General features: G+C 46.7%; 1 protein-coding gene across 1 annotated transcript in view; it reads left to right on the forward strand.

Annotated features, from left to right (window-relative positions):
* The window catches only part of TNFRSF19 (TNF receptor superfamily member 19), a 105,697-nt gene that overhangs the window by 35,606 nt on the left and 46,380 nt on the right, over positions 1-23,711 (forward strand). Inside the window, exon 4 of the mRNA XM_077806120.1 lies at positions 17,152-17,237. Within this exon, the coding sequence (XP_077662246.1) occupies positions 17,152-17,237 (86 nt within the window). The remainder of the gene's footprint in view (positions 1-17,151; positions 17,238-23,711) is intronic.

The raw sequence follows: 23,711 nt of genomic DNA on the forward strand, positions 1-23,711 counted from the left end.
GGGGAAGAGCTGTTTGGACGCGTCCTTCCCCCCAAAATACTTCCCAAAACCTTGCACCCCACTTCCTGGACAAGGTTTGGTAAAAAGCCTCACCAATTTGCCTAGGTGACTACAGACCCAGACCCTTGGATCTTAAGAACAATGAACAATCCTCCCAACACTTGCACCCCCCCTTTCCTGGGAAATGTTGGATAAAAAGCCTCACCAATTTGCATAGGTGACCACAGACCCAAACCCTTGGATCTGAGAACAATGAAAAAGCATTCAGTTTTTTACAAGAAGACTTTTAATAAAAAATAGAAGTAAATAGAAATAAAGAAATCCCCCCTGTAAAATCAGGATGGTAGATATCTTACAGGGTAATTAGATTCAAAAACATAGAGAACCCCTCTAGGCAAAACCTTAAGTTACAAAAAAGATACACAGACAGAAATAGTTATTCTATTCAGCACAATTCTTTTCTCAGCCATTTAAAGAAATCATAATCTAACACATACCTAGCTAGATTACTTACTAAAAGTTCTAAGACTCCATTCCTGGTCTATCCCCGGCCAAGACCCAGCATACAGACAGACACAGACCCTTTGTTTCTCTCCCTCCTCCCAGCTTTTGAAAGTATCTTGTCTCCTCATTGGTCATTTTGATCAGGTGCCAGCGAGGTTACCTTTAGCTTCTTAACCCTTTACAGGTGAGAGGAGCTTTCCCCTGGCCAGGAGGGATTTCAAAGGGGTTTACCCTTCCCTTTATATTTATGACACGCCCCCCAAATCTCAGCTAGGGCGAAACACTGGCTGGGATTTCTTCCTGGAGCTCTAGGAAAAACAGTTAATAAGACACATGCATCTCTAAATATACTACCAAGTACATAAAGACTAACAATATTTTCCACATCTCAAGGACGATTTTAACCAGTTGATTCTGGGAAACTTTCACGGGAGAGTGCATCAGCCACTTTGTTAGAAGCTCCTGAGATGTGTTGGATGTCAAAATCAAAATCTTGGAGAGCTAAACTCCACCGAAGAAGTTTTTTGTTAGTTTCTTTGACGGTGTGAAGCCACTTTAGTGCAGCATGGTCGGTTTGCAGGTGGAAACGCCGTCCCCAAACATATGGGCATAGCTTTTCCAGAGCGTAGACAATGGCATAACATTCTTTTTCAGTGACTGACCAGTTGCTTTCCCTCTCAGACAGTTTTTTGCTGAGAAACACTACAGGGTGGAATTCTTGATCAGGTCCTTTCTGCATTAAAACTGCTCCCACACCACGCTCGGATGCATCTGTGGTTACTAGGAACGGTTTGTCAAAGTCTGGGGCCCTTAGTACAGGGTCAGACATGAGTGTCGCTTTAAGCTTGTTAAAGGCCTTCTGACACTTTCCGGTCCACTGAACAGCATTTGGCTGTTTCTTTTTGGTTAGGTCTGTCAGTGGGGCAGCGATTTGGCTGTATTGCGGTACAAATCGTCTGTAATAACCGGCCAAGCCTAAGAAGGATTGAACCTGTTTCTTTGACTTTGGGACAGGCCACTTTTGGATAGCATCCACTTTGGCCTGTAGGGGGCTGATAGTTCTTTGACCCACCTGGTGTCCAAGGTAAGTCACTCTGTTTAGGCCTATTTGACACTTCTTAGCCTTAACAGTTAGTCCTGCCTCCCTTATGCGCTCAAGGACTTTTTGTAGATGTTCCAGGTGGTCTGCCCAGGAATCCGAAAATATGGCCACATCGTCAAGGTAGGCGACTGCATATTCTCCTAATCCCGCTAGGAGACCATCTACAAGTCTTTGGAAAGTGGCGGGTGCATTTCGCAGCCTGAAAGGGAGTACATTAAATTCATACAGCCCGAGATGTGTGATGAAGGCTGACCTTTCCTTGGCAGATTCATCTAGCGGTACCTGCCAGTACCCCTTGGTTAAGTCCAAGGTAGAGATGAACTGGGCCCGTCCCAGTTTCTCTAATAGTTCATCTGTGCGTGGCATTGGATAGTTGTCTGGGCGAGTTACAGCATTTAGCTTACGGTAGTCCACGCAAAAACGTATTTCCCCATCTGGTTTGGGAACTAGAACCACTGGAGATGCCCATGCACTTTCAGAGGGGCAGATTACACCCATCTGTAACATATCCTGGATCTCCCGTTCTATAGCAGTTTTAGCTTGAGGAGACACCCGGTAAGGTTGGACCCTAATTGGGTGAGCATTACCTGTGTCAATGGAGTGGTATGCCCGTTCAGTCAGTCCTGGGGTGGCTGAGAACGTTGGCGCGTAGCTAGTGCACAGCTCCTGGATCTGCTGTCGCTGCATACGCCCAAGGGTCATGAAGAGGTTCACCTCTTCCACACCACCACCACATTTCCCTTCATAGTAGACACCTTCGGGCCACTCAGCATCGTCTCCTCCGTGGGCTGTAAACTGACAAACCTTTAATTCTCTGGAATAAAAGGGCTTTAGAGAATTAATATGGTACACCTTAGGCTTTCGGTTGGAGGTGGGGAATGCTATGAGATAATTAACAGCTCCCAGGCGCTCCTGGACCGTGAATGGCCCTTCCCACGATGCTTCCATTTTATGGGCCTGGAGCGCCTTTAAGACCATGACCTGGTCTCCTACTTTGAAGGAACGCTCTCTGGCATGTTTATCATACCAGGCTTTTTGCTCTTTTTGAGCATCCTGTAAGTTTGCTCTAGCAAGGGCTAAAGAGGTTCGGAGGGTGTTTTGTAGGTTGGTTACAAAGTCCAGAATGTTAGTTCCTGGAGAAGGTGTAAATCCCTCCCATTGCTGCTTCACCAACTGCAATGGCCCCTTAACCTCACGGCCATATACAAGTTCAAATGGGGAAAACCCTAAACTGGGATGTGGTACAGCTCTGTAGGCAAAGAGCAACTGCTGCAACACTAGGTCCCAATCATTGGAGTGCTCATTTACGAATTTACGTATCATGGCCCCCAAAGTTCCATTAAACTTCTCCACCATGCCATTTGTTTGATGGTGGTAAGGAGTGGCAACCAAGTGATTTACCCCATGAGCTTCCCAAAGGTTTTTCATAGTTCCTGCCAGGAAATTAGTCCCTGCATCTGTGAGGATGTCGGAGGGCCAACCTACCCTGGCAAAAATGTCTGCTAGTGCCTAGCACACACTTTTAGCCCTGGTGTTGCTTAGAGCTACTGCTTCCGGCCATTGGGTGGCAAAATCCATGAAAGTCAGTATGTACTGCTTTCCTCTGGCTGTCTTTTTCGGAAAAGGACCCAGAATATCCACAGCTACTCGCTGAAATGGAACTTCAATGATGGGGAGTGGCTGGAGAGGGGCTTTGACCTGGTCTTGGGGTTTTCCCACTCTTTGGCACACCTCACAAGACTGGACATAGGTAGAAACATCCTCGCCCATTCCCTCCCAGTGGAATGACCCCCCCAAACGGTCTTTGGTCCTGTTCACCCCAGCATGGCCACTAGGGTGATCGTGTGCTAAGCTCAAGAGCTTGGGCCGGTATTTAGTTGGAACTACCAACTGTCTCTGAGGATGCCAGTCTTCCTGGTGTCCCCCAGAAAGAGTTTCCTTGTATAAAAGTCCTCTTTCTACAACAAACCTGGATCGATTAGAAGAGCTGAGAGGCGGTGGGTTGCTCCGTGCCGCCGTCCAAGCTCTCTGGAGGCTTTCATCTGCTTCCTGTTCGGTCTGGAACTGTTCCCCTGATGCTGGAGACATCAGTTCCTCATTGGATTGGGGACCTAGGCTTGGTCCCTCGGGAAGCGATATAGGGGATGGAGCTGTTTCTGTTGACTGTGAAACGCTCTCCACTGGTGCACTATGTTGGGATTCAGGCTCCGGCTGAGCCTCTTGTGTAGGGTTATCGGCTACTGCCAGTTCAGGTTCGGTGGGGCCCTCTGGTGTTGAGGTTGCAAGTACTGGATTCAGTGCTGACACGGGGTCTGGTGTTGGTTGTTCGGCTGGTTCCGGTTCTGGGACTGGTTCCGTCTGGGTCTCTGGGACTGGATCCACTACTACTGTTGCAGACATTGGCCTGGGGTCCGGGTCCATCACTTCTGACCGGGTCCTGATAGAAGTTTCCGGAACAGAGCTAGGCCTCACGGCTTGTTTAGCCTGGCTGCGGGTGACCGTTCCCACCCTCTTGGCCTGCTTCACATGATTGGCCAAGTCTTCCCCCAATAGCATGGGGATGGGATAATCATCATAGACTGCAAAAGTCCACATTCCTGACCAGCCCTTGTACTGGACAGGCAACTTGGCTGTAGGCAAATTGAAAGAGTTGGACTTGAAGGGTTGAATCGTCACTTGGATCTCTGTGTTGATTAAATTGGGGTCCACTAAGGAAGCATGGATAGCTGACACTTGTGCTCCAGTGTCCCTCCACGCGGTGACCTTCTTCCCGCCCACACTCACAGTTTCCCTCCGCTCCAAGGGTATCTGGGAGGTATCTGGGCCTGCGGACCTCTGGTGTGATTCCAGTGCAATGAACTGTAATCTGTTGGGGTTCTTGGGGCAGTTGGCCTTTACATGCCCCAGCTCGTTACATTTAAAACATCGTCCAGCTGACGGGTCACTGGGGCGAGGAGGGTTGCTGGAGAACGGGGTGGCGGGACGATAAGGGGTCTGGAGGGTTCTTTGGGAGGTAGGTGGGGCCTTGGGCGGCCCCCGGTAGTAGGGTGTGGTCTGGGGTGGTTCCTTCTGGTCTCCGCTCCAACTGCGACCAGTTTTCTTCTTCTCTGCCACCTCCACCCATCTGGCTCCAATCTCTCCTGCCTCGATTACAGTTTTGGGTTTCCCATCTAGGATGTATCTTTCTATTTCCTCAGGAACACCCTCTAAGAATTGTTCCATTTGCATTAGGAAGGGCAAATTTTCTGGAGATTCAACACTTGCTCCTGATATCCAGGCATCCCAATGTTTCACAATGTGGTAGGCATGTCGGGTAAATGACATGTCTGGTTTCCACCTTAGGGCTCTGAACCTCCGACGAGACTGCTCGGGTGTTATCCCCATTCTGACTCTCGCCTGGGATTTAAACAGTTCATACTTGTTCATGTGTTCTTTAGGCATTTCAGCTGCCACCTCAGCTAAGGGTCCACTGAGCTGCGGCCTCAGCTCTACCATGTATTGATCAGTAGAGATGTTGTACCCAAGGCAGGCCCTTTCGAAGTTTTCTAAGAAGGCCTCAGTATCATCACCTGCCTTGTAGGTGGGGAACTTTCTGGGATGGGAAGTGGTACCTGGAGAAGGATTGCTAGGGTTTGTTGGTATATTCTGCCGGGCCTTTATCCTCTCCACCTCCTCCACATGCTTCCTCTCTTTTTCCTTCTCCTCCTCCACATGCTTCCTCTCTTCTTCCTTCTCCTCCTTCTTCAGCCGCATGAGTTCTATCTGTCTTTCATGTTCCCTTTGTTTTTCCTCAGCCTGAAATTTGGCTAATTCCAGCTGTAGTCGAGCTGCGGATTTGGTCATTCTAACCTCTCTGTTTTTAACTAACTTTACACCCGAGGTTTAGAAATAAACAAACAAAACTTGGCTGTAAAATTTTGCTGTGCTGGAATAGAATACCTATTCTCTGATAGTGATTGTCAGCCTACAGAAAAAGACAATTCCCTTGTCTCTGCTCTGGGCCCAAATTAAAGCAAAAAACCTCCAACTACTTGGAAACCTGCTTACCCAGCCCAAAGAAAAAGCAAATGGGTGGAACACACACCCCCTATTTACTTTTAGGAAGAAAAGAAAAAAAACTCTGGGTTGGAAGACTGTGAATTTCCCTGCAGGAGTTAAGTACCCTGCCTCCAGGCAAAGAAAACCTGCAATTCACAAAAATAATCCCCTTTTGTCTCTGCTTGGTCACAAAGCAGAGAAAAAACAAGCTGCTTTCAGTTTCAGCTGCTTTCTGGACTTCCTTTCCAAAGGAAAAAAAAAATTTCCTTTTTAAAATCTGTATTTCTAGTTCAAAAAATCTCAACTGGATCTCAAAATGATTTCAGGTTAATCCCACCACTATGCCACCATGTCAAGGTTCCTCCCCCACTCTGAACTCTAGGGTACAGATGTGGGGACCTGCATGAAAAACCTCCTAAGCTTATCTTTACCAGCTTAGGTCAAAACTTCCCCAAGGTACAAAATATTCCACCCGTTGTCCTTGGACTGGCCGCTACCACCACCAAACTAATACTGGTTACTGGAGAAGAGCTGTTTGGATGCGTCCTTCCCCCCAAAATACTTCCCAAAACCTTGCACCCCACTTCCTGGACAAGGTTTGGTAAAAAGCCTCACCAATTTGCCTAGGTGACTACAGACCCAGACCCTTGGATCTTAAGAACAATGAATAATCCTCCCAACACTTGCACCCCCCCTTTCCTGGGAAATGTTGGATAAAAAGCCTCACCAATTTGCATAGGTGACCACAGACCCAAACCCTTGGATCTGAGAACAATGAAAAAGCATTCAGTTTCTTACAAGAAGACTTTTAATAAAAATAAAAGTAAATAGAAATGAAGAAATCCCTCCTGTAAAATCAGGATGGTAGATATCTTACAGGGTAATTAGATTCAAAAACATAGAGAACCCCTCTAGGCAAAACCTTAAGTTACAAAAAAGATACACAGACAGAAATAGTTATTCTATTCAGCACAATTCTTTTCTCAGCCATTTAAAGAAATCATAATCTAACACATACCTAGCTAGATTACTTACTAAAAGTTCTAAGACTCCATTCCTGGTCTATCCCCGACAAAGACCAGCATATAGACAGACACAGACCCTTTGTTTCTCTCCCTCCTCCCAGCTTTTGAAAGTATCTTGTCTCCTCATTGGTCATTTTGGTCAGGTGCCAGCGAGGTTACCTTTAGCTTCTTAACCCTTTACAGGTGAGAGGAGCTTTCCCCTGGCCAGGAGGGATTTCAAAGGGGTTTACCCTTCCCTTTATATTTATGACATTCATATTTAATATTTTTAACTCAAGACTGGTGGTGATGGCTTGTGCTCAGTCCTCCTTATTCTTACACTAAGTTGATGAATCAGTGAGTGTGATCTTGGTGGTTGTCAACTGTTGAACATTAAGGGATCTGGACAAAATTCACGGAGAATTGGTCAAATAAATGAACAGATCAATTCATCAACATGGCATCAGTGTTGGGAATCTCCTTTTAACTAAGCAAGTGACAAACTGGGACTTATGGTTATTTCAGAGACCTTGCTGAGTTTGTCTCATCTTCTTAGTCCCACACTATCAATCTGTCTCATCCATTTGTAAAACTAGATTCTAAGATATCTGTGGCAGGGGCTGTTTTTGTGATTTGTTTTTACAGCACCTAGTACCTCAGGATCCTGATCAATGATTGGTGACCCTAGGCAATACCATAATAAATACAATAAATAATTGCCAAGGACTAAGTCACCATTTTATTCCTTCTTGGCAATTGTATAGCAATTCAGATCATTGTCTTACATGTGAGTCATGTATTTTATTCCATCACTAAAGGGCTCCTAATTAGGCTTTCACACATACCTATACCAACTACAGGCAGTTTTTTAGCACCTTTGGGATGTGGGCTACCTGTACCTTTGAGAGAGTGCGCAAACTTTTACCTCTATCCCTACTCTGTCTCCAATGAATCCAGAAGTGAGTTTTCTTCCTCTAGGAACACTTAGCAATGCCTAAGCAACAACAATTCCAGTTGTTTAAATAATATGAGATATATTCAATAGAGAAAATAAAGAGAGAGGAATTAATCATAATAAAAAATGACGAATTTAAAGACTATGAAAAGCATAACTAGCCAAATGGTTTAGCCTATGATTAAGGAGAATTAAATTTTGCATCTCAGCAATGGTCTGTATTGCAGTTGCATCCTGGCTTTTAACATCCTTCTATTCTATCTAATGTGTGCTTCCCCTGTTCATATCACAGCATCATACTAGTTTGTTGAGCTGTTGATATATTTTATTTTAATGGGTTCATCGATAATGGGTTTTTTAAATATTAAAAAATGTCTGATTTGTAGGCAATCACATGATCACCAACTTGGTGCCAGTACAATCAGTACTTCGTGTTATTTTAGATAGATCATAAGTGTGCTAGTCACATCAAAGTAAACATTTAATCCAGGAAGTTGCTTTGAAGAAATCACAACTTACATGATTCAAACCTAGTACAAGGCTTGAAACAAAACTAAATAAGTTGTTGAGGTGTTATATGCTGTTATACTCTGGCACAGTTTATTTTAAAACCAAAGTCTCAAAAGCAAGTTAGGAAGTTCTCATATATCCTCTGCTACTTCTCTTATCTGTCTTAAGATTGTATCCCGATGCCCATCACCATAGCTAGCATCTGAGCATTGTGCACAAAATCAATAGCAAAGTTCCTAAAGTCTCATTCAGGAATTTTTTCTTTGTTTATTTTTTGTTCATTTGTTCCTCCACATAGCCATCCCTGTTGTTTGCTGACCCCAGCCATCTGACTTACTCCTCATGCCCTATGTTTCAACCCTGTGTATTGCCTCACCTTGCTTTACTTAGCTTATAGATTCATAGATATTAAGATCAGAAGGGACCATTATGATCATCTAGTCTGACCTCCTGCACAATGCAGGCCACAGAATCTCACTCACCCACTCCTGCAATAAACCTCTCACCTATGTCTGAGCTATTGAAGTCCTCAAATCATGGTTTAAAGACTTCAAGGAGCAGAGAATCCCCCAGCAAGTGACCCATGCCCCATGCTTTGTTTGTGAATAAGCTCTAACATGGGTGACAGATTCAAGTTGTAGATTTATCTTATTTTATTTGTACCATGCCCACAGATGTGCTAAGTGCCTCATAAATAAATAGACAGGTCCCTGCCCCCAAAAGCTTACAGTCTAGAATTTAAATATGATATGAGTGACAGCACAAAAAGGAATGGAGTGAGGGTGAAACATGGATCATAGGGTGACTTGGCTACTTCACATTCATTCTTTGATGAGTTTTGTAACATAAACATCCTCCTAGTTCATTTCTTGTACAGTTCACAACAGAATTGTGTTTGAGAGAATCATCTTGCTTTTCTGAAGGTTTTGCATGTTCTTCAAGTGCTTGCTCATGTCCATTCCCATGTATGTGTGCACACACTGCGTACACTATTGCCGAACGGTTTTTCTGAGTGGTATATTTTGTGTCATCTCCAGTGCCGCCTGGAGTCATGCCTTCACGATGCTGTGTATAGGAGCCTGCCGCCCCTCACTTCCTTCTTTCCGCCTGTGACAATTGCTGGAACTGCTTGTTTTTGCTCTGCGAGTGCTCTCCCCAGTGGACTTCTTTGTATTTTTTCCTGTAAATAGTTATAAAATGTTAGTAGTCAGTGTTTGCAGTTAGTTAATAGTTGTTAGTATAGAGTAGGACCCTGCTTAATGGGGTTCTTTCCCACCGCGGCATCGGGGCATGCCTCAGTCTCCAGGGTTTAAGTCGTGCAAGGCTTGCCACAAGCCTATGCCTCTCAGTGATCCCCACTCAACCAAAGTGTTTGGGCGAATCTCACCTGCGTGATCATTGCAGGATCTGTAGAGGATTTAAGCCCCAGACGCAAAAGGAAAGGGAGCAGAGACTTAAGTTCCTCCTGATGGAGGTGTCTCTTCATCCCTTGGAGCCGGGTCACCCCTACTCGGCCCCGAGCACTTCTGCCTCTTTGAGGAGTGTGCCAGCTTCCATGAGGGACAGGCACCGCAGCCCAGCACTGAGAAGAGACTCCTCATCAGCGTTGCATGGCTCCCAGCACTTCCACAGTTCACCAGTACAGAGGAAGTCCGTGCAGGAGAGCATCCAGCACTGCTCCCATTTTCCAGTACTGCGCAAGAAACAGTGTAAAACAGACAAGGGGCACTCCTCTACCCCAAAGCCTGCCAGTCATAAGGACTCTGGCAGAGTGAGATCCACCCAGGGCCACTCTGGCTCAATGACTGCTGCTGTGGCACCATTGACTCCAGCCCAGAGAGAGAGCTGTCAAGTCCAATGCTATTGGACTCTCCCCCGACAGAGAGCCATAGGAGTGCAGGGCTGGCGCTCCTGTCTGCAACTAAGGTGTTCCAGGCAACACGGGATCTGATGCCCCTCCCAGTAACACCATCTAGGCACGAGCCAGCACCAGAAGCAAGGACAATTGTGGTACTGATGCCCCAGGTGCCATCCAAAGGAAAGCCGGCAATAAGGCAGCAGCATCGGTCTCCCCCAGCCCAGCACCACATGCAGGCAACATCCGGCACTGCCCTGCCGTCATCTCGCATAGTGAATCCTTGGCATCAGACTCAGAGACTGAGTCCTATGCCTCAAGAAGGAACCGGAATCGGTTGCACCAACGGTACTGAATGAATGATATGAACCAAGGATTCCCACCTACAGGCTGGCCAGCACAATGGCAAATGCCAATGCAATGGCCCTTTTGGACTCCGTGGGCTTTTCATCAGGCCCAAGGAACTTAGTCAAGGAGGCCCTATTTGGTGGCCTCGGAGAATAAAGCCCCGCCACTACCACCTCTTCTAGCGATGCAGGGACTGGACCAAGGCACCAAGCCAGGTACCATGCTTCAGGGACCAGTATCAAGGGACCCATCAGAAGCAAATGGACAAGAACAAAGACCGGTACTGGTCCTAGGATCCTCTTTCCTCCTCACCGGACAAGGTGGGTGCAGGAACCTCAAGGGCACTCACTTGAGTTGACCACAAGGCCCCTCAGGAGCTGCTAAAAAGGGTTGCCCAAACCTGTGGATCCAGGTGAAGGAAGTTACAGAGTCCTCCACACCTTGGTGGACATTTTGGTAGCCCTGCCCTGAATAGTGCCATTTTAGAACCAGTCAAGGCGTGTGGTAGACTCCATCCTCTCTGTACCCTACGGCAAAGAGGGTGGAGAGAAAATACTTTGTTCCACTGAAGGGGTTTGAATATCTTTACATTCCTCCCCTCCTGGGTACCTAGTAGTCTCAGAAGTAAATGAGCAAGGGTGACAAGGGTAGCGGGGTCCTACCCCGAAGGCTAAGGACGCCAAAAAGCTGGACCTCTTTGGCAGGAATATCTATGCTACAAGGGGGCTCCAGCTTCACGTTGCAAATCAACAGGTGCTCCTTAGCCAATACGATTTTAATACTAGGGAGCAATGACAAAGTTATTGCCCCAGGAGTCCAGAGCAGAATTTTTAGCCTTGGTCAAGAAGGGTAGGGCAGTGGCCAAGGCGTCCCTACAGGTGTCTCTGGACGTAGCCATCTCAGCAGTTGTTTTGCGAAGATCCTCTTGGCTACAGGCCTTGGGCCTCCCTCATGATGTGCCTCAGACTATCCAAGCCCTGCCTTTTGAAGGCACAGTGCTATTTTCTGAGCAAACAGATGCTAAGCTGCACAGCTTGAAGGACTCCAGGGCTGTGCTGAAATCTTTGGATCTGCACACCTTGGCCCTGTTGAGAAAACATTTCAAACCGCAACCATTACCTTGGTTCTACCAGTCACAACCGAGGCAGGTCTATGGTAGGAAGCAATGCAGGAATTACAAGAGGAGGCCTCCTCCCCAACCTTCCTTAACCCAGGGATCTGGGCCCACCAGGCAGTTGGCTAGTGCCAAGCAGGCGTTTTGAGGGTGCACCCAAGGATGGCGTATCAGAGCTAAACCTGGATCCACTATCTTTGTGGACCAGCTATCCCACTTCTATCGGGGCATGGGCCCATATCACCTCAAACCACTGGGTGCCTTGCACGGTAGGACTAGGATATAATAGGACTAGGATATACTCTGGAATTCAGTTCTTCCCCTCCTCGCCCTCCCTCCCCGTCCCTCTTTAGGGACCCTTCTCACAAGCAACTTCTAATTCAGGAGGTGCGAATGCTCGTGCAAGAGGTAGCAGTAGAGGAGGTTCTTCTGGAGTTAAGGGGAAGGGGGTTTACTCCTGATATTTCCTAATCCCCAATGGCAGTCTCAGACTCATTCTGGATCTTCAAAACTTCAACAAATTCATGAAGAAGCTGAAGTATCACATGGTCTCCCTGGCCTCCATTATCCCTCTTTAGATCCAGGAGACTGGTATGTTACCCTCAACCTGAAGGATGCATATTTTCACATATCCATAGTCCCAGACCACAGACAATTCCTGTGGTTCGTTGTGGGGCAGGTGCACTACCAGTTCACAGTATTGCCTTTCAGCCTATATATGGCCCCTCAGGTCTTCCCAAAGTGCCTGGTGGTAGTTGCGGCCTTTCTGAGAAAACAAAGAGTACAGGTGTATCCCTACCTCGATGACTGGCTGGTCAGAGGCTGGTCCAGAGGTCAGGTGGAAGCACACATTCAATTAATATTGTCAACCTTCCAGAGGTTAGGCCTGTTGTTGAATGCACAAAAGTTGACCCTTATCCCCATCTAAAGGTTTGAGTTCACAGGGCCCGTTCTTGACTCAATCCAGGCCAAGACCTTCTTACCAGAAGCCAGGTTACAGACACTGAGCTCAATCATAGAGAACCTCAGGAAACATCCCACTACCACTGCGAGGACCTGCCCAAAGCTCCTGGGGCACATGGCATAGTGCACATATGTGGTAAAGCACATGAGTTTGAGACTCAGACTGCTTCAGGCCTGGCGAGTGACAGTGTACCAGTCAGGCCAGGACTGCCTGGATAAAGTGCTCACACTTCAATGCCCTCCTCTTGTGGTTGCCCCCAGAGGTGGTTTGCGCAGGCGTTCTATTCAGGAGTCCAAAACCGTCGATGTCTCTAGTCACCAATGCTTCCGAACTGGAACGGGGAGCTCATCCAGGGGCCCTCAGGACTCAAGGCCCCTGGTTTCAGGAGGAGCTCATGCTACACATCAATGTGAAAGAGAACTCATTGGTGTGCATTGCTTGCCAAATGTTCCAGCCCCAATTAGAGGTATATGTTGGTGCTTACAGACAACACAACAGCGATGTTCTATATCAGGGGTCAGCTACCTGTGGCATGTGTGCCAAAGGTGGCACGCAAACCGATTTTTACTGGCACGCTGATGCCAGCCAGGGTCCTGGCCGCTGGCCCCACTCAGCCCGCTGCCTGCCTGGGTGAACAGAATCCCAGGCTGGCATCAGGCTGAGCGGGGCCGGTGGCGGGGACCCCGGCTGGCAGGAGTCGCCGGACAGAACCACAGACCGGCGGTGGGCTGAGCCGCTCAACCCGCCATCGGTCTGGAGATCTGTCTGCCAGCCCCGCTCAGCCCACAGATGGTCTGGAGCTCCTGCCGCTGGCCCCTTGCCAGCCGGGGTCCCAGCCATCTGCCCCACTCAGCCTGCTGCTGGTCTGGGGTTCCAACCACCCAGCCCCCTGCCAGCCAGGATCCGTGCCTCTGGCCCTGCTCAGCCCTCCTGCTGGTTTGGGGTACTGGCAGCCAGCCCAGGGCTCTGCTCCTGGCCTGGGCCCAGAGCTCTGCAGCCCTTATCAAAAATTGCACTGCAATTAGCTTAAAAACTTGAAAATTTAAAAACTTTGTGTATTACAGTAATTGTTAAAAAATGTATAATGTTAATAAATACATAGGTTTGATGAAACAAAGTAGTTGTTCTTATGTGCCTGTGCTTAATTTGTGTTTTCGATTATTTACCTTCTAAAAAAATCTCGCATGTCTCGAACCCCCCCAACATGTCTCGCATGTCTCTATATAAACAGACAGGGTAGAGAGCGCTCCTCTCACCTATGTCAGGAAGCCCTCCTATGGGAGTTCTGCGTAATCCACTCAATTCACCTTGAGGCTTCCTACCTTGTGGGGGCCCAGAGCAAGTTAGCAGATCGTCTCAGCAGGTCCTTCTCCAATCACAAATGGTTCCTTTGTTTGGAAGTCATGAGGGGCATTTTCCAGAGGTGGGGAACTCCCCAGATAGACCGATTTGTGACAAGGTACAAGAGGAAGTGTTTGCAGTTCTGCTCCTTTGAGAATCACAGTCCAGGCTCGCTCGCAGATGCGTTCCTTCTCCCCTGGAAGTACTATTCATTTCGCTCATACACAGGGTCCTGCTGAAGGTCAAAGGTGATGGAGCGAGCCTCATCCTGGTACAACTGGCCTGGCTATGCCAGCATTGATTCACCATGCTCCTGGAGCTCTCGGGCAAAAAGCCAATCACCCTACTGCTGTTTCCAGACCTGATCTCCCAGGACCGTGGACATCTCCTTCATCTGAGCCATGAGTTCCTTCACCTGATGGCTTGGAAGCTTCATGGCTGAATCCTTCAGCGTTAGCATCCTCAGGTCCAGTTCAGGAATTTCTGTTAGGTAGCAGAAAGTTATCCAACAGGGCCACCTACCTAGTGAAATGGAAAAGGTTCTCAATCTGGGCAGGACAGAAAGGGATCTTGCCCATGCAAACGACAATACCGTGCATTCTGGACATTTGTTACATCTAAAACAGCAAGGGCTGTCGGTGTCTTTTTGATTAGTGTGAACCTTGCAGCTATCTCAGCCTTCCACCCAAGCGTGAGCAGCAGGTCCATCTTTGCTAATGCACTCTGTAGCTGCTTTCTTAAAAGACTGGACACGTTGTACCTGCAGGTGAGACAGCCAGTCCCGCTTTGGGACCTTAACTTGTTCTCTTGAGACTCACAGGGGCACTGTTTGAGCCCTTGGCGACATGCTCTTTGCTCTACTTGTCATGGAAGATGGCCTTCCTCGTGGCCATCACCTTGGCCAGGAGTGTGTCAGAAATTTAGGTTTTCATACATGGTTTTCTTCAAGGATGAGGTCCAGCTGCACCCCCACCTGGCCTTCCTCCCAAAGGTGGTGTCACAGCTCCACAATAAACAGGACACTTTCCTCCCTGTCTGGTTCCGAAGCCACCTGCCAGTAGCCAGGAGCAGAGGTTCCACTTGCTAGACGGGTGCTGGCCTCCTTCATAGATAGGACCAGATCGTTTAGGAAGACTACTCAGCTCTTCATGGCAGTGGCTGATAGGATGAAGGGCCTCCCTGTCTCGGCCCAAAGAATTTCCTCATGGATTACTACTTATATTCACATGTGCTATGACCTGGCAAAAGTCCCTGCTCCAGCATTGTTGGCACACTCCACAATGGCGCAAGCATCTTCAGTGGTATTTGTGACACACATTACCATCCAGGATATCTGTAGAGTGGCAACGTGGTCTTCAGTCCACACCTTTGCAACCCACTATGCCATCACGCAACAGGCTACAAATGATGCTGGATTTGGCAGAGCAGTGCTACAGTCGTTGACTCCAAACCCACCTCCTGCTTTTGCTTGGAAATCACCTACATGGGAATGGATATGAGCAAGCACTTGAATCAAAAACTTTTAGTAACCTTTCCATAACCATTGTTCTTCAAGATGTGTTGCTCATGTCCATTACCAAACCCACCCTTCTACCACTCTGTCAGAGTTGCTGGCAAGAAGAAATGAGAGGGGTGGCAGGCTCCTATATACAGTGCCATAGAGGCTTGATTCCAGGGGGCGCCGGAGCCGATCTGACCCGACAGGTACCGCTGAGGGAAAAACCTTCCAGTAACAGTGCATGTGGCATGTACATCCGTACATGGGAATGGACATGAGGAACACATTTCACAGAACAACAGTTATGGAAAGGCTAGTAACCGTTTAAAAAAAAACTTTAATACTTTTCAGATATCATTCTACATAATTATATAAACTAGCCATATTGTAAGCGGTCCTCCAATTCTGAGCCAGACAATGCTTTATAGCTCTAACTAGAAAATGTCCATATCCAGTGCAGAACATATTGTCAATATTAATTTCTTTGTAATATCTTGTTTGCTGTAGTTAAAACAGAAATGCTTAGTAGATTAACCAATTCCATTTTGATTTTACTGTATGGCTATAAGAGGATTCCACAGCATGTAAGTTTATTATGTTTCTGTATAAAATATGACATTGAGCTCTAAATGTATTTGATCTCCACAAGTTTTTATTTCTTATGTGAATGATTTATTTGGACTAAAAGGTTCACAAATTTTCCTAAATTTATTTTAAATCTACTAACTATACCTAATAATTTAGAAATTATAATATTATTCTGGGAGAGAGAGGCATCATGGTCCAACGGCTAGTGCAGTGAATGGGGATTCAGAAGACCTGGGTTCTATTCCTAACTCTGCTTCTGGCCGGCAGTGTGACCTTGGGCAGTCACTTTACCTTTCTGCTTCTGTTTTCTCTCCCACTTTGTCTTTTCTATTTAATCTCTTCAGGGCAGGAACTGTCTCTTACTGTATGTTTGTACAGTGCATAGCATAATGTTAGACCCTCCAGACACTACTCCTGGGAAATTCTTTGCCAAAAAAATTAAAAATTCTGCACACAATATTTTAAAATGCTGCAAAATTCTGAATATTTTTTCAAAATAACACAATATAATCATACCAGTTTCAATTATTTCGGTAATTTATTTCAAAATACCTGACAGCAAGTATATTTGTAACAATACAGACAACAAAAAAGATTCAGGAAATGTGTTTTGACAAATAGATTCCTTAGTAAGCATATTAATACAGAACTTTTGAGTAATAATTAATTTAAACTTCAATACAGAAACATATTTCCCGTACCCCTCAGAAGCAGTGCAAAGTCTTGGGGGAGTCAGGGATAACAGAGGATCTGAGGGAGAGGGAAATAATTGCTGGGCAGGAGCCTGGGAGTGAATCTGGAGGGTTGTTGGGTATGGGTGGGAGAAGTATGGAACAAGTTTCTTTTGGTCAGGGGAATAATTATCAGGGAGTTGGGGAGCCTCTCCCATGCAGATCCTGGTTGACCCCTAACCTCCCCCATTCAGTCAGCCACATCTGCCCCTGTCCCTATGTGTCCCTGCACCCCTACTAGTACTTCTAAATCCCAGACTGTGACCTCCCAGCATGTCTTGCTCTGTCTGTCCCCGCACCGTATTCCATGCCTCCTCATCTGGCTGCACAGGCAGCAAGGTGTGAAGAATGCAGCCTCTCCCTGTCCCTCTCTGGGGTTGGCTGAGCCAGCTGCCTTCTGTTCTGGTGTCATAATAGCTCCTGGTGGGTGAAAGGAGAAACTGCAACACCTCTCTAGCAGAATGTATTTTCCATGGAGAAAAAAAAATCTGTGGGGGACATGAATTCTACACACGCACAATAGTGCAGAATTTCCCCAGGAGTAAAGACTCTACTGTAATAAAAAAATAATAATTACAAGCTGTTCTTTTATCTTCTAGATTTTACAGGAAGACGAAGCTTGGTGGCTTTCAAGACATGGAGTGTGTTCCTTGTGGAGATCCCCCTCCTCCCTATGAACCTCACTGTAAGTGCTCATTGTGTTCAAATTAGAACAGGACCAACTTTTGGCCTTGTACATTTTTTCCTACTTTTATCTAGAAAGCTCAGCTAAGTGTACTTTCATTGCTGAAACTGACCCACTTGCTTTCTCTTTAATCAAGTTTGCTACCAAGAAAGTAAACATCTTTGTTTCAGTGCAGTTGCTGTGTTATAATACGCCAAAACCCAGTTGATTCAGCCCAATCCTGCAACAAAACATGGATGACTTAATTTTTTTGTCTTTTTCTGTAAATATCGAGTTTCTTCTTCAAACTGTGGGTGCTCCATTTCAGGTGTTGGTGTGTCTCTCCATCTTCAATCAGAGAATTTCAGCAACAGCGACCGTCTGGGTTGCGTATGCACAGTCCCCGTCTCGTGGCGCCATTGGCGCCTCATCTAGCACGCGCAACGTGACCCCTTCTGTTCCTTCTCAACTGTCCTCAGCCGGAGACTGAGTTCCCAGCAGTGTCACGGTTAGCTCGTTTAGTGTTGAACTAGTTTATCTAGAGTAGTTTAGTTTAATAGTTACTTTCCTGTTACTCTAGCCCAGGAGTAGGCAAACTTTTTGGCCCAAGGGCCACATCTGGGTGGGGAAATTGCTGGCAGGGGGTTGGGGTGTGGGGGCAGAGTGTGGGGTGTGGGAGGGGGTGAGATGTGCAGGAAGCGGCTCAGGGCAAGGGGTTCAGGCAGAGGAGAGGTGCAGGGTGTATGAGGGGGCTCAGGTCAGGGGGTTGAGGTGCAGGAGGGGTGTGGGGTGCAGGAGGGGGCTCGGGCAGAGGGTTGGGGTGCAGGAGGGGTGTGAGGTGCAGGCAGGGGGCTTAGGGCAGGGAGTTGGGGGGTGGGGTGCAGGAGGGGTTCAGGCTCTGGCCCGGTGCCACTTACCTAGAGTGGCTCTGGGGTGGCAGCGGCGTGCACCGGGGCCAGGGCAGGCTCCCTGCATGCCTGCCCTGGCCCCATGCCACGCCACTCCGGGAAGTGGCCAGAACCATGTCCCTGCGCGGCCCCTGGGGTGGGGGGGGGCACAGGGCTCCACGTCTTTCTCTCACCTATGGGTACCTCCCCCGAAGCTGCCATTGGCCGTGGTGACCCGTTCCTCACCAATGGGAGCTTTGGGGGAGGTACCCACAGACAAGAGCAGCATGCGGAGCGCTCTGCCGCACCCCCCGTGCCCCTCCCCACTCCGGGGCTGCAGGGACGTAGTGTGGCCGCTTTCCAGAGCGGCGCGGTGCCACAGGGGTGGCAATCCTGCAGGCCAGATCCAAAGCCCTGAGGGGCCGGATCCGGTGCACGGGCTGTAGTTTGTCCATCCCTGCTCTAGCCCTTAAACAAAACCAAAAAAACCAAAACAAACTTTTTCCTTAGATTAGTTAGGACTCACCCTTATGGTGATAACCACAGTTATTCAAGCTATTCCTGGCTCACCAAGATTCAAGTGTTGCCTTTCATTCCGGAACACCATGCCAGTGTCGGACAGCCTATCCACTGTTTGGGTGAGTCGTATGTCTCTCAGAAATGTGCCCACTGCAAAACCTAAATTCTTGCGCTAGAAGGGACAGAAACTTACGTCTCAAACTCATTCTTATGGAAGAGTCCCTGTGTCTGGCTTCAGACCCTGGCCAGAAAACCCCTTCTAGACAAAGGTCCCTGGAGACTTCACCCTCATCACAGAGGAAGGCTTGTTCTTTTAAAAGTCAATGAGGAAAAGAGAGGCAACTTCTCCTCAGAGAGAGCTGACCAAAAAGAAATAGTCTCTGGCTCGGTCCCTTTCCTCAGTACCGACCACACCACAGCTGAGTACCTATGAGACACTGGGATCCTTCAGCATTGCCCACACAATGGCTTCTGCCGATCCCAGGCACACTGACTTGGAGTCGAGAGGCAAGCACAAGCCTACCTCCTCCACAATGGCACTGTCGACACTGCTTAAGGAAGCAGCACTCAGACCTTCACTACAGGCGATGCCACTACCATCTATTTTGCTAGCTACAGTGGCACTGATGACCACATCTGCAACGACACAACCGTCGATGACAACTTTACCATCCGTATCAAGACCTACAGTGCCAAATACATCAGCAATGAAACCACCAGCATTGCAACACTTTCTTCATCATAAAGATCTTTTAGTCCTGTTGATACCGGAATCACCACTCTTTGGCACTAACGGCTCTCTGGTGCGCGCAGTATGAGAAATATCTGATTCACTGCTAGCCTCTCCTCTGTCCAGTGAGGAGGAGGAGGATGTGGAAGAAGGTGTTTTCTCTTCAAGACACTCTTCCCCTGCCTGACCAATGCCAACCTCTGGACCCCTACAACGTAGGCATTATTATGGATAAGACATGCACCCATGGTATAGCCACCCATGGATGGGCCCACCTATGCTGTTCCCAACACACTGGCCTTACTGGGACCCATGGGCCACTTATAGAAGGCATCACAGCAGCACCTGAGCCCCTACAGGGAGGGAATTAGATTCCCACCACCATCATCAGTGCCTGCACAGTCAGAACCCACTGAGGACACAGCTGAGGAATGTGAGGAGGCTCTAGAACAAGACACTATATATTTGCTACCCATAACTCATCCTTTGCTACCCATCCTCTTCCCCAGATGAGGCCATCATGCCTCCCCCAGCTACAGCCATTGACAATTTTAAACAGTTTCAAGAGCTCTTCAAATGGGTGGCAGATGGTCTAGAGATCCCTCTTGAACAAGTCTTGGAGGAACAATATAAGTTGTTGGATATCCTACAAACCTCGACTTCCAAAATAGCACTCCCAATCAATGATGCACTAATGAAAACAGCCACAACAGTTTGGCAGACTCTGGCCATCATACTACCTATCTGTAAGAGGGATGACAAAAAATATTATGTACCCTCAAAAGGTATGAATTTCCTATTTTCCCACCCTGCACCAAATTTTCTCATAGTTGATGCCATCAGTCAGCACGGTAGATAGCAACAATACAGGTCCATGCCTAATGGCAAAAAGCAGAAATGCCTAGACCTTTTCAGCCACAAGGTCTATTCCTATGACCACAGCGACTACTCAAAATTTATTAATGATATCCCAGGGGATAAAACAGGTCATTTTAAATCTCTTATATCTGAAGGACAGCTTGTGACCAGAACCCTGTTACAGACATCCTTAGACATGAAAGACACAGCAGCAAGATCCACAGCCACTGTGGTGGTCATGCGTCAGGCATCCAGGCTCCATTCTTCAGGCTTTCGTAGGGAGATACAGTCCACTGGAGAGGACCTCCTGTTCAATGGACAGAAACTGTTCCTGCAAAGACAGATGAAGTCTTCCATGCGATGAAAGACTCCCACGTGACCCTCTGTACTCTGGTAATTTGCAACCAATAAAAGACAAACCAAAACAGGAAGCACCACTTTTATATGCATTCCCACGGATACCACTGTTATCAAGGATGATACACAAAATACAATCGACAAAGCAAAAGTCATACTGATAGCCCCAACATGGCCCAGACAGACTTGGTACTCTTACTTGATGCGGATGGTGGTATGTGCAACACGCATTCTCCGACTCCAGCTGGACCTTCTTTCACAGAACTCCAGACAGGTACACCATCAGAACCTGGAGAGCCTTCACCTGAAGGCATGGCTCCTATATGGTTCCATCATGATGAACTAGCCTGTTCGGAAGAGGTTAAACACTTATTACTAAATAGTAGTAGATCAACCACGCGCAATACTTACCTTTAGAAATGAAAGAAGTTCTCCATATGGTGCCAAGACAAACGAACTCCTCCAGTTTCCTCTGCCACTGATATTGGACTACATCCTGGAGCTGAAACAGTCTAGACTATCCATTAATTCGATGAAAGTATATTTAGCGGCTATTACCTCCTTCCACCATAAGATCGACGGGACATCGCTGTTTGTCCGCCCAATTATCAAACATTTCCTTATGGGCATTCAGAATGTTTACCCTGAAATACGTGCACCCTCACCACCAGGGGACCTAAACCTTGTGTTACGGTGCATCACCAGGCCCCGTTTGAACCCTTAGCGACATGCTCTCTAACACACCTCTCAATGAGGGTGGCATTTTTAGTAGCTATTACATTAGCCCTCCATGTGGGTGAGCTAGGGGCTCTCATGGCCCACCCACCTTATACCATTTTTTTCCAAGGACAAGGTCACCCTAAGACCACATCCCAAATTTATACCTAAAATATCTTCATTCTTCCACATAAATCAGCCAATCCATCTCCCAACATTCTTTCCCAAACCACATGGGAGTGCACAGGACTCTGAACTACATAATCTGGGCATCAAACATACACTAGCATTCTACCTTGACAGAACTAAACCTTTCAGAAAATCCCCAAGACTTTTCGTTTCCACTACAGAACATTCTAAAGGATCCGCGATCTCCAAACAAAGACTATCAAAATGAATCTCAGGGTGCATTCACTTCTGTTACTAGCAAAAGAACCTGCAACCCCCATCTGGGATCAGAACTCATTCTACCAGATTGATAGCAACTTCAGTAGCCTTTCTGAACAATGTTCCACTCATAGACATATGTAGAGCTGCCATCTGGGCCTCTGAACACATGTTCACAAAGTACTATGCAATTGTCCAGAGCTTAGGCTCAGATGCACTGCTAGGACTAACAGTGTTATCTTCACTCACTCATGCAACTCGGAAGCTCCTTCCGTCCAAAGTGGGACACTGCTCTACAGCCATCTGAAGTGGAGCACCCAGAGGGACATCACTCGAAGAAGAGAGGGTTACTCACCCTGTGCAGTAACTGAGGTTCTTCACAATGTGTGTCCCTGTGGATGCTCCACTATGCCCCCTTCTCCCCATCTACTTCGGAGTTCAAATCCTGGGCTCTACAGTAGAGAAGAAACTGAAGAGATTAGGTTACACATGTGCTAGATGAGGCGCCAGTGGCACCGCGAGACAGGGACCATGCATGCATGACCCAGACACTCACTGCTGCTGAAATTCTCTGATCAAAGGCACAGGGATGAAGTGGAACACCCACAGGGACACACATCTCAAAGAACCTCAGTTACTGCACGGGCTGAGTTATCGTCTCTTATCCTTTGTATTTAAATAAATAATCAAGAAATGTTTCAAAACTGAATAAGAAACATAACTACTGTGTTTGCAAAACAAATTGATGTGTCTAAAGTTCTTCGATATCCTTTTCTTTACACCATTTCCAGAAAAATAAAACTTGCCAGATATCTAATAAACATTCTTCATACTTCCATTCAGTCTAATTCAAAAACTAAAAAGTATGTAGATTTGTACCCAAAGAAAAAATATTGACTTCAAGATACTTTTTATCTTAGCTTAAGTCTTAGGCTTTGTCTACACTAGCACTTTTGTTGGCAAAACTTTTGTCAGTCGGGGGTGTGAAAAAATGCATTCCTGACCGACATAAGTTTCACCAACAAAAACGCTGCTGTGGACAGCACTATGTCGGTGGGGTATGCACTTCCACCAACCTAGCTACCACTGCTCATTGGGGGTGGTTTAATTATGCCAGCGGGAGAGCTCTTTCTCATCAGCATAGAGTGGCTACATGGAAGACCTTACATCAACACAGCTGGTACATCTGTGCCACTGTAAGGTCCATAGTGTAGACATAGCCTTATAAAAAAGTGAAATGCTGAATCAAGTTTATTGTGTGAATAGAAAGACAAGGTGGATGAGGTAATATTTTCTATTGGAGCAAATGATACTGGTGAGAGAGACAAGCTTTCAAATTTACACAGAGCTCTTCTTGAGGTGTGGGAAATGTTCTCAGAATGTCACAGCTAAATACAAGGTGGGAACAGATTGTTTAGCATAAGTAGTTAAAACATATTTCAAAGTGCCATTCAAGGTGAAGTGTTCAGTTAACACCCCTCCACTCATGGGAGGAAAGCAGGAAAAAATTGCTGGGGGTGGCAGGGGTTTCGTGTGTTATAGATCGTTGTAATAAGCCATAAATATAGAGTTTCAGTCCATGATTTTTAGTGTCTAGCAAATGTTATGAATTTAAGTTTCCGAGCTCATCTCTTGAAGCTGTTGTGCACTTTTCCTTTGAGGGTGGGGACAAAGAGGGTAGATATAAATTGATCGCTTTGTGAAAAATTTCCAAATGAATTATGTTGCCACTCTAATTTTAGCGACTTTTGTTCTAAAATATGTATTCTAGGTCATTTTTCCTGACTAAACCAGATATTCAGGCAGTATCTTGGAAGGCAAACGTTTTTAAAATCTGGCTTCTCCTGGATTTCTGCCATGGATTCCAAGCAGTATATTACATGACTCTGAGTCAGAATAATTCAATTTTTATTCAAGATTACAAAATTTGAAACTATTAAGTCAGATTTCTACAATAGCAAGAATAAATTAAGCAAGTTATTAAAGTTGTAATAATTCCCCTCCAATGATGATGTATGTCTAGAAAGGAAATTTAATCTT

The sequence above is a fragment of the Eretmochelys imbricata genome, chromosome 1 (assembly GCF_965152235.1).
Source record: "Eretmochelys imbricata isolate rEreImb1 chromosome 1, rEreImb1.hap1, whole genome shotgun sequence".
In the NCBI taxonomy this organism is placed as follows: Eukaryota; Metazoa; Chordata; order Testudines; family Cheloniidae; genus Eretmochelys; species Eretmochelys imbricata.